The sequence below is a fragment of the Arachis hypogaea genome, chromosome 10 (genome assembly GCF_003086295.3).
Source record: "Arachis hypogaea cultivar Tifrunner chromosome 10, arahy.Tifrunner.gnm2.J5K5, whole genome shotgun sequence".
Taxonomy (NCBI): Eukaryota; Viridiplantae; Streptophyta; class Magnoliopsida; order Fabales; family Fabaceae; genus Arachis; species Arachis hypogaea.
The window spans coordinates 17,214,910-17,226,757 of record NC_092045.1 but is presented as its reverse complement, the minus strand read 5'-3'; the positions used below and the strand labels follow the sequence as shown (position 1 = coordinate 17,226,757).

The window sequence follows — 11,848 nt, the reverse complement described above, 5'->3', positions numbered from 1 at the left end:
TCCTTTGTTTTATTCAACATCAACTTTATCTGGAATCAGATATATGGGTTAGATGCCATTAAATTTTATCATATATATTTCTATATTGAATTTTATTTTGTATTATGTCTATAATGATAAAGAGTTTATTTGATTTTTAATCATCTATGCCAATGTAAAAGTTAGAATAAAGTGATAAATAAATTTTTAAAAATTTATATTTTGAATAGAATTAATTTAAAAATAAAAGTATTAATAAAATTTGAGAATAGTAGATGTGAATATATTATTTTTAAATTTTAAATTAGTTCTTATAATTAGAATAAAAAATCTTAATTTAAATTAAGGATGGAAGAAAAATTTATACGTATCTACCAAAGTAAAAAATGTGGCATGGATCACCCAAAATCATATTTTTATGTAATTTGAATTAAGCTAATTCGAACTATGAAAATAATATTAATTCGAATTAACACACTTCGAATTAATAGGGAAGCGTAATTCGAATTTAATAAATTCGAATTATGCATAGATTTAGTCTAGATAGTTCTAATCAACATGATTCGAATTATGTATGCATCTTGTATTATAGTAGTTCGAATAATATTCGAATTAAGTACGGAAGCAGACATAGTAGTTCGAATGAGGTTGCTTCGAACTACATATATATAACTCGAAATTGGTTGTTTCAAATTATGAAGGCCCAACGTGTATAAATATGGTGTGAATGTGAATTTCTCCCATTAGAGTGAAAACAATGGCTAGTGAGGAGAATTGTTTATGTTTAGTGCATTATAGAGGGTCAATTAAGAAAAAAACACGTTTTGGTGTTAAGTTTACTGATAAAAATTCCCTCAGTATTTTTCTGAAATCTACAACAAGCTTTGCTGATTTCTTGAATTCTATAATACAGAAACTTGGGCTGTAAGGCGTGAAACGGGTTGATAAGTTATTCTATCACATTCCGATCTCGGTGCCGCGAGATGATGTGAAATACGATTCATTTGTCATAGGGAGTGATGAGGATTTGGAGGTCCTGTTCCATTGTCGTCGGCAGTTTTTCGAGGTCAGGACACCTGAGCTGTTAGCAAAGCTGGTTGATGTGGTCTCTAGCTCAAATGGTTCGAACCGAAATACCCAAACTCCAGTAACGGCAGCCTGTTCTAGTTCGAGACCTGTTGGTGCATCTTCATCCGTGCCTGTGATTGCACCTCAGGAAGAGCATGTAGCCTCCCCGTCGTTCACCATTGATCTCAACCGCGGTGGTGGCGGAGAAGTTGGTATCATTGATAGGGCGCCGATTTCATTACAGTGTGGGGGCACCGGCTGGGATGGACGATGCATTGCCGGATGATGATGACGTGATGATGTGGAGCCGGACTTCATTGCTGATGATAGTGGTGATGACATAGCAGTGAGTAATCCAGCTAGGGATGGCGGTGGTTCCAGCTCAGGGACTCAGCAGTACCCCCCGCCCTTTTCATCTTTGGACTTGGATGCCATGAGATAGGAGGGGGTTCATGGGGAACCTATTGAATTTGGTGCCAGAGATACGCAGGGTTCCGAAGATCTATCAGAGTTTTAGGTTGGTCAGCAGTTTTAGGATAAAGAGGAGGCTGTGTTAAGCGTGAAGACATATAGCATCCGACGGGGGTACAGTACAAAATGGTGGAATTCGATTATCGTAAGTACCTTGGAAAGTGTACTGAATTTGGCAACGGGTGCACATGGTTGATTAGGATCCGCCAACGCAGGGATATTTGGGAGGTAAAACGGTACAATGGCCCTCGTACTTGTTTGGCCACGTCGATCTCAAGCGATCACATGAATCTTGATTATCATGTGATTTCGGCCTACATCATGTCAATGGTTAGAGCTGATGCATCCATCTGTATCAAGGTACTACTGAATGCGATAGAGGCACATTTCGGGTTTAGGCCGACTTATAGAAAGGTTTGGTTGGTTAAGCAGAAGGCCGTGGCAAAGATTCATGAAGACTGGAATGAGTCATACAACGAGCTGCCGCAATGGGTCTTAAGTGTGCAACTGATGATGCCTGGTAGTGTTGCAGTGTTGAGGACGAGTCCTGTTCGAGTGGGTGGGCTGGTGGATGACTCGCAAGCCTATTTTTACCGGCTTTTCTGAACATTCCCACCGTATATAAAGGCATTCTGTCATTGCAAGCCGTTGGTCAGTATTAACGGGACGAACCTGTATGGTAAATATGGGGGTACGCTGCTCGTTGCGATTCCTCATGGTGTATTTTAGTGCAAAAATATCAAATAAAATTATTAATTTAGTTTAGAAAAATAAAAAATTAAAGTTGTTACTACCCAAATTTTTTTATTATATATCAAATAATGTGTTCATTAGTTTTCACTTTATTGTGAAAATTATCTAGATCATAATACTAATAGTATATCATAGAATTATTATTATTAATGTATTAACCATATTTTAATGTTTATTATTTATATATTTAAAAATTAAATTTGAGAATTATTTATTTAGTTTCATAATAAATGATATTTTTCAATTTTTGAAATAATTTATTAATTAATTTTTATTTATTATACCATATATTTAATAATTTATTGAAAAAAATATTAATATAGTGAATAAAAAAATATATTTTTTTATTTGAAAATAAAAAATACTAATACAAATTGAATACTCTAAACAACAAAAAGAATAAAGGGGTTATGAGAAATTAAACACTCAGTTTCCATTATCTATTTACTTATTTTTTATTAAATATTTTAAACAACTAAATTGTTTGGACTTATGATTTCTTGGATACGGTTTTATGTAATTTTGAACAAAAAAAAAAAAAAACGTAGAACAGGTGTATAAAGTAAGGATGAACGGTGGCAAAAGTGTTGTCTCTGCTGAATGCTGACATTAATGTATGTATTTATTATTTATATAAAAGAAAATAAAACCAAAGTCATTGTAATATTGTATGTAACAAGTAAAACATACGATGATTCTAGTTGAACTTGAGAAGGGGGTTGAATCAAGTTAGTTTAAAATTTGAAGTTTCAAACTCTGTTTTGCTGTTGTTCAAGTTGCAGGAGATTATTTAAAATTGTCTCATACGCAGAACATTAAAAGAGCAAAGAAGAGGAGAAAGAAGCCAGCATGTATCCTGGTTCGGATTCTCAGTGCCATGAATCCTACATCCAGTCTCCACCACAAACCATGGTGGAATTTCCACTATAATTCTCAGATTACATACACCAATACTATTGAATTAATTTCTAATCCAACTAGTATCTAACCCTAAGCTTCCTACACCAAAGCTTAGCAACCCCAAAGTGCTATCCCAACTTGGAAGGAGAATCTACACAGATTCAATTCTCACCAAGTGCTAACCCAACTTGGCAAGGGGAACTAATTCTAGTTCATACACCCAAATTACATCAGAAATCAGTGGCTATTTTGCATCACTCTTGCCTTTTCTCTCTTGACTTTTGAACCTCACATAATTGCCTTTTTCAAAACAGAAAATAACGCAAGACAGCCATAACATAAGATCAGAATTAAGCTTGAATAGAAGAAAGAGATTTCAGCTCTATGTTGGAGAGGGTGCTCTGAATATGTGTGCTCTCTTCCTCTGCTCCAAATGTTGGAGTGAAGCTTGTTATATATCTTAAACTTGGCTTCATTGTAGCTTCCTCCTTTTGCTTGTCCTTGCTGCCCGTTGGTGTTGGCACAGCTAGCAAGCTCTCCTTCTTTATCCTGCTCCATTACTCCTGCTGCTGGAGGAGTTCGTCCACCACCTCTGTTGTCCTTTGAGTTTCTTACTTCCTTGGCATGCTCTTCTTTTGCATCTTGCTCCATGATCTCTGTCATACGAGGAGCTGCTCCTTGTTTCTGCATATTTGTGTTTTGCTCAACCACCAACAAAATGTTGCTCTGCTATTGTCCTTGGATTAGTGGGGTGTGCCTTTGTGTCCTTTCTTTCTTTTGCAGAGCCACACCTGTCCTTGCTGTGTTGTTGCTTCCTTTGTTTTTCATCTATCTTGTTTTGCTTGTGATGTAGACAGCTGCCCTTTTTCTTTTGCCAAATGCATAGCCTTTTATTATTGCTGAACGGTGCAACAAGAATGAGCTTTAGCTCTTTTACATTGCTGAAGCTTGTTGGACTTGGACATATGGGCCTGCATCACTAAACACTCATATTAAACTATATTGGGCTTTCCACCCAAAAGAATGTTTGTCATCATAACTTAACCCAAAATCAAACTAGGCTCAACAACATATCATGGTTTCTCTAATCAGCACGACTTCAACTACACTTCGTCACAATCATCACAATATATTTTTCTCCTTTGAAATCCACCACCCCATATACAATTTCCCTCTTAACACAGCGTTTCAAGAGTAACTACATTAACTCCATAAAGTGCAATGCATTCTTGGATAACATCAAAGAGTTATTGTTGGAGTTGGACCCCACATTAGGGAAGTTCCAGAATGTAACTGAAGACTTATCAAGTTTACAAAAATGGGGGTTTCTTGCTTTTGCTAGTTTGTCATAGATTTACTTAACTGAAGACTTATCAAGTTTACAAAAATGGGGGTTTCTTGCTTTTGCTAGTTTGTCATGGATTTACTTAACTGCAAGGCCTGGTCTTTTTGTTGGAGCCATTGATGCATACTTTATGGCTCCAATTCAAATGGTTTTGGATAGTTTATTTGGAAGGAGAAGTCTCAAAAGGAGTGATTTTGTGATTGGAGATAAATTAGGAGAAGGGTCATTTGGTGTTGTTTATTGAGGTGTTTTGGTCCCATGAAATGTAAATAATGTAGAACAAGAGAGGATAAAGAAGAGTGGCAATAAGGGGAGGAATGTGAAATCAGAGTTGGATTCATCAGAGGTTCCGTCATCCTCCCCCTCATTGTCAGAAGTTGTGAGGCCAACCTCGATGTCCTCCACAAAGTCTCTCAGAATGCGAATCCTTCCCTTAGTCTTTTTGAGAGCATTTTCCTCCAAAACTTGATTCCTTTTGCGCTCAGCACCATGATGGAGAAGAAGATCTGTCAGATTGAGGAATTCTTCAAGGACATTCTTCAGAATGCGTGTCATGGTCTTGACTATAGTGGATGAGGGGGGAATCAGAGGATCCTCATCAACAGAGGAAACATCAGTGCTGTCATCAGTTTGGCGACGCCTAGGAGCTGTTTTCTTTACTGCACCACCCCCTTTGATATATGAGTTACAATCTTTAGCAATTTTAGCCCCAAAATCAACATTTTAATATTGAAAAATTTTTGTAAGAAGCATGCCATAGGGTAAAGCATTTTTGGTACTGATACACGCATGCATGTGTCTTACAAGCAAGTAAGCAAAAGAAATAGGAGTTTTTGAAAGCAATGCATACAAAACCAGTGTGTCACAAAATGAGACACGTTGAAAAGAACCACTCTGAGGCAAGATGACATGGTTTACAATCCTGTGCAGCTGGGCACGGACTGGACCAAGAGACTTATGAGTAGGAGTGTTACCTTCTAAGAGAGGGATATTGATGCAGACAGTGCTTAGGGCATCAAAGTATGAAACATTGAGCGTATCGTCCCACTTACCAGAGGTGTAGACATCAGGGCCTCGGTCTTGGTAATCTAGGGCTTTGCTTAGGTGATATTTGTCAAGAATGATCACTTTGCCTTTAACAAAAGAGGCAATTCTCCCTTCTTTGTAGGACATGTTGCTATAGAACTGTTTTACCAAATCAGGGTAAACTTTCTCTTTGATGGATAGTATGGATGTCCAACCTTGATATGCAAACAATGGGGAAAAGTTCAGGCCTTTCCTACGGAGTTTGTCAAGATTGACAAGCTTCGGGGGACAGAGTTTACGCTCGTAAACATCTTTGCAGAAAAACAGATAGTTCATGAGAGATTGATAACGGCGACGATCAAAAGACTCATGGGGAAAATCAGCATAGAAAGACTTGTAGGCAATGGGGTTTGACAGCTTAGGTTCAGACACAGAACGAAGAGGGAAGTCAATGACTATACCGCGAGTATGGCGATTCTGAGTGGGGGTTGTCTCTTCGTCTTCGTGAAGAGGCCTCTTTCCTCTGGAAGAGCTGGGTTTGGATGAACTTGGTTGAGAGTTGGTTGGAGGAGGAGGAGGTGAAGGACGAGGAGCAACGCCAGGTCGGCGAGCGGTGGTCTTAGTACGGGCCATGTCAGGAGAAGGGTTTGGTGGTGGTGATGGTGAGGAATGAGTGGGGGAATGAGAGGGAGATGAGTGTGTGTGATCAGAGCGGTGGGTGCCACTGTGGGAGCCTCTGCGAGCAGCTCTCTTCTTTCGAGCCATTTTATAGAGCACAAGTTTGAAGAAGATGAAGGAGTGGATATAGTAGTGTGAATGGATGCATGTAGTGGGGAGTTATTATAGGCTTGAGAAGTGTAAAGGTTGCACCTTGAAAAGATAAAAATCCAATCTTTGGAAAACATTTTGAAAGTTACAGCTGTAACCTTCGTACGTTTGGAAATAAAGTGAGAAGCAAACAAAGGATGGAACTTAATAAAAAGATGCAATGTAAAAATGAAGCCCTAATGCAAATGTCAAAAATTTTGAGACGGCAAAAAATTGAAGTAAGTCCAGTGGTCCAAAAAATTAAATTGAATTTAAGCCCAAAAAATTTTGAAAACCCACTATTCATAAAGGCTTAGTCAAGTAAATTTGTTCCAAAGCCCAAACCATTGAAAAGTTCCAAAGTTTTTATTAAAGAAAAGCCCATGCATCCAGAGACTGCGTCAGCACATGAAGTCCATCATTCATCATGGTTAGATTAGAGTCCATTAGCTCCATAGTGACTTAATGAAGTTTACTCATCATCTGCCAAAAAATCTCACCGCGATTTATGAGACAAAACACGAAGGATCTCATTATCAGAAAAATTAAGAAAACAGAGATGAAGCAAGAATGCCCAATTCAATTCTCAACTTGCAGAACCTTTTCTCTATCAATGGTTTGGTGAATATATCTGCTAGCTGACCTTCAGAATTAACAAACTGTATGTCTAAATTTCCATTTTGCACATGTTCTCTTATAGAATGAAAACGAACTTCAATGTGCTTTGTTCTTGAGTGCAAAACAGGGTTTTTGGAAATGTTAATAGCATTCATGTTGTCACAAAATAATGGAATATTTGAGACATTTAGTTTATAATCAGCTAGTTGAGTTTTTAACCATAATAATTGAGAACAACAAGAGGAGGCTGCAATATACTCAGCTTCGGCTGTTGAAAGTGCCACAGTAGCTTGCTTCTTGCTAGACCAAACAATGAGGGATTTCCCAAGAAAGCAGCACATGCCACTTGTGCTTCTTCTATCAATCCTATCCCCAGCAAAATCTGCATCACAGAAACCCACTAATTGAAAAGAATTAGTTTTAGGAAACCATAGCCCATAATTAGTGGTACCAAGTACATATCGGATGATCCTCTTGACAGCAGAGAGATGTGACTCCTTAGGCTTTGATTGAAACCTTGAGCAAACTCCAACACTTTGGATGATATCAGGCCTTGAGGAGGTTAGATACATTAGGGATCCAATCATCCCTCTGTATCGTGTCTCATCAACATCTCTACCGTGTTCATCCTTATCAAGCTTAATGTTAGGATGCATGGGGGTTCCCATAGGATTAGCACTGTCCAGCCCAAACTTCTTGACGAGTTCCTTTGCATATTTTTCTTGATGGATGAATATGTCTTCTGCAGTTTGCTTGATTTGCAAGCCTAGGAAGAAATTGAGTTCTCCCATCATACTTATATCAAATTCATTGGTCATAAGCTTAGCAAAATCTGCACACAAATCCTCATTAGCCGAACCAAATATAATATCATCAACATAAACTTGCACAAGAATAAAATAATCATGATAATTTCTAATAAATAAAGTGGTGTCAGTGGCTCCTCTTTGAAAGTTATTTTTCAATAAAAATGAGCTAAGCCTCTCATACCAAGGTCTAGGAGCTTGTCTTAAACCGTATAAGGCTTTAGCTAGTTTGAAAACATGGTTAGGAAAAGTTTTGTTTTCAAACCCAGGTGGTTGAGCCACATAAACCTCTCTATCTATTATGCCATTGAGAAAAGTACACTTTACGTCCATTTGGAACAACTTGAAGCCACAATGAGCAGCATATGCAAGGAGCAATCTAATGGCTTCCATTCGAGCTACTGGTGCAAAGGATTCATCGAAATCATTCCCTTCCTTTTGATCATATCCTTGAGCGACCAATCTAGCTTTGTTTCGGACTATAGATCCATCTTCACCCAGTTTGTTTCTGAAAATCCATTTAGTGCCAGTGACTTTCTTTCCATTTGGATAAGGCACTAATGACCAGACCTGGTTCTTCTCAAATTGCTGCAGTTCTTCCATCATAGCTAGCACCCATGAAGGATCAGTAAGAGCTTCTTGGATGTTTTGAGGTTCAATCTTTGATAAGAGAGTAATGTTGTTGGACTCGGCTCTTTTCAAAGATGAACGGTAGTCCTGCCAGTGGATGGATTTCCTATTATGAACTCTTCAGGATAGTTTTTCAAAAACCTCCATTCTCTTGGTCTTCTTGATTGGTTTGAGGATTCAGGTTCCTCTTGATCAACAATGGCCTCTGCATCAGTATTTTCTGCAGCAACAGGAGATAATTCCAAATTGTCTCCTGCAGAATTGGAATTTTTGTTGCTAGCAAGTGCAGCTTCTTGAGAACTTGAATTTTGTTGAACTGGCTCATTGTTCTCGGGTAATTCAGCTTCGAAACCTGGACTATCATCTATGCAAACACTAGGAACAATGTTAGTCTCACAGAATGTGACATGCATGGTTTCCTCAACAGTTTTGGAGTTCTTGTTATAAACTCTATAGGCCTTGCTATTTGTGGAATAACCAAGAAAAATCCCTTCATGTGTTTTAGGATCGAATTTTCCTAAATTTTCTTTGATATTCAAAATGAAACACTTGCATCTAAACACATGAAAATAACTAAGATTGGGAGGATGCCCTTTCCAAAGTTCATATGGGGTTTTCTTCAAAAACTTCCTAATGAGGGTTCTATTTAAAACATAGCAAGCTGTATTTACAGCTTCAGCCCATAAGAACTTGGGAATTTCATATTCACATAACATAGCTCTAGCCATTTCTTGTAAACTTCTATTTCTTCTTTCCACAACACCATTTTGTTGAGGTGTTCTTGGACAAGAGAAGTTATGTGATATGCCTTGTTCATCACAAAAAGATTCAAAGAATTGATTTTCAAATTCCTTTCCATGATCACTTCTAATTGAAACAATTCTAAAACCTTTTTCATTTTGAATCTTTTTGCTAAATTTTTCAAAAACAGAAAAGGCCTCATGTTTATGAGCAAGAAAGAACACCCAGCCGAATCTAGTGTAGTCATCCACAATTACCATGCCATAACTCTTTCATCCAAGACTTTGAGTCCTAGTTGGTCCAAACAAATCAAGATGCAACAATTCCAATGGTTTCTTAGTAGAGACATCTTCCTTGGATTTAAAAGAGGTTTTAATTTGTTTACCCATTTGACAAGCATCACAAATGATGTCCTTATCAAACTTTATAGTAGGAAGTCCTCTAACTAAGCCTCTCTTTACAAGCTTAGAGATTTGGAACATGCTAGCATGTCCTAACCTCTTATGCCACATCCATTTTTCAGATTTCATTGAAGAGAAACATGTTACATTTTGAACTTTTAGATCATCTAGAGTGATACCATAAACATTATCACTTCTTTTGGCAACAAATAAAACAGCCTCTGTTCTCTCATTTATGACTCTACAATCAGATTTCCTAAAGATTACAACATATCCAAGGTCACACAATTGACTTATGCTCAATAGATTATGCTTTAACCCATCAACTAAAAAGACACTATCTATGCAAGTTGAAAAATCTTTGCCAACCTTACCAATGGCAATTATTTTACCTTTACCATTATCTCCAAAAGTGACAAATCCTCCATCATACTTGTTGAGTTTAATGAAGAAAGTATCCCTTCCGGTCATATGCCTTGAACATCCACTATCAAGATACCACATGTCCTTTTTCTTCTTAGATGCAAGGCAAACCTGCATGTTCTTCAACTAACCTTAGGTATCCAAATCCATTTGGATCCTTTGATGTGAAATCTTCTTGATTGCCCAAGAGCATTAAAATCATGAATAACTTTATATAACTTACTATCATTACCAAAAGACCTAGGAAAGATGAAACATTGAGGAGGATCATGACCATTTCTATTGCACTGATTCTTGCTCACTGATTTTTGAGGTTTGCTGAATCCTTTTGGTTTGAAAAACTTGGAAGAGGAGGCTTCAGATTTTATAAAGTTTTGTTTGAAAACTGCCTTACTTTCCTCTTTGAACCCTAGTCCTGATTTTTCAGAACCAAACCTTTGACTAGCAAGCAGTTTGTTCAGATTTTGATAACCTTGAATAAACTTAGCTAAGTCTTTATTCAAACTTTTTATTTGTTCATTCACCTTTTTGTTTTCAAAAATCAAATAAGTGGAATCAGTAACTTCATGCTTGAGCTTGAATTTTTCTAATTCAGCTCGCAAGGCAGTGTTTTCTTCTTTTAAAAGCTTTTCATTTCCAGTTTCATTTGCCTTAACCTTTTTCAAAAGAAGATCATTTTCAATCCTCAAAGCCTCATTTTCTTTCTTGCATTTATCATACTTGTCCAAGAGTTTCTTGGAACTGACAGAGATATCTTTGATAATGTATTGTAGTTCATCAATAGATAAGTCAGAAAGATCTACCTCATTTTCATCGTCATGGTCTGCCATCAAACATAGCTGAGCTTCTTGATCAGAGCTCTCCGAGCTGGTGTCGTTCTCCAGGTCTTCCCATGTTGCCATCATCACCTTCTTTTTGTCTTTCTTGGATTTTTCGCCTTTCTTAAGTTGAGGGCAATCTGACTTGAAGTGACCAGGTTCCTTGCAGTGATGGCACGTAAACTTAACTTGATCTTTCTTGACATCTTTGGATGAAGAGCTTCCTTTGCCTTTGTTTTTGTATCTCAGTAGTCTTCTCATTTTTCTTGCAAAGCGCACCATTTCTTCATCTAAGAAACTGTCATCAGATTCTTCTCCTTGGGCTGTCATTCTTGATTTTAGTGCTATACTTTTCTTTTTGTCATCTTTGTCTTGAGACATGTGAGTGGTTTCATAAGCCAGCAGCTTGCCTCTCAGCTTATCATAGGTGATTTTGATCAAATCATTCCTTTCAGAGATGGCTGTGCTTTTCACTTCCCATTTCTTAGTAAGACTCCTCAGAATCTTTCTTACTAAGGTTTCTTCAGAGTAGCTTCTTCCCATGGCGTCCAGATTGTTGATGATTATTGAGAACCTTTCGAACATTTGATCAATGCTCTCATCTTCCTTCATACTGAACATTTCATACTCCTTCATTAGCATGTCAATTCTGGTCTCCCTCACTTGCTTAGTGCCTTTATGAGTGAGTCTGAGCTTATCCCAGATTTCTTTCACTATTTTACAGCTTGACACTTTTCTGAATTCTTCAAAACTGATTGCACAGTGCATCAGGTTGATTGCCTTGGCATTGAGTTCAACCTTCTTCTTTTCTTCATCTGTCCATTCGTTGTCCTCCTTTGCCACAACTTCTCCATCAGCATTCTGTTTGGTAGGAACATCTGGGCCGTTGAGAATGATCTTCCAGATGTTGTAGTCGATCGACTGCACGAAGATTCTCATTCTTTCTTTCCAGTAAGAGTAGTTGCTGCCATTGAAGTAGGGAGGTCTATTGTTGGATTGCCCTTCAGTGAGAGTGAAAGCCACGATGTTGGGATTCATGTTATTGGCCATGGATCTTTACTC

General features: G+C 37.7%; 1 protein-coding gene across 1 annotated transcript; it reads right to left on the bottom strand.

The window, feature by feature from the left end:
- Nucleotides 1–6,894: 6,894 nt before the first annotated feature.
- Nucleotides 6,895–11,836, bottom strand: LOC140175593 (uncharacterized). Its single transcript, XM_072204112.1, has 5 exons — nucleotides 10,404–11,836; nucleotides 9,643–9,801; nucleotides 8,601–8,865; nucleotides 8,094–8,490; nucleotides 6,895–7,850 (listed from the first exon to the last, which is right to left on the bottom strand). Exons 1-5 carry the CDS (start codon nucleotides 11,834–11,836, stop codon nucleotides 6,895–6,897), a joined length of 3,210 nt encoding a protein of 1,069 aa, XP_072060213.1.
- Nucleotides 11,837–11,848: the final 12 nt, after the last annotated feature.

Coding starts and splice junctions, on each gene's coding strand:
- LOC140175593 (XM_072204112.1), bottom strand. CDS start 11,836: ATGGCCAATAACATGAATCCCAACATCGTGGCTTTCACTCTCACTGAA. Junction 8,866..9,642: donor AAATGGATGTGGCATAAGAG/GTTAGGACATGC, acceptor TTCCACAAATAG/CAAGGCCTATAGAGTTTATA. Junction 8,491..8,600: donor ATACTGATGCAGAGGCCATT/GTTGATCAAGAG, acceptor ATCCACTGGCAG/GACTACCGTTCATCTTTGAA.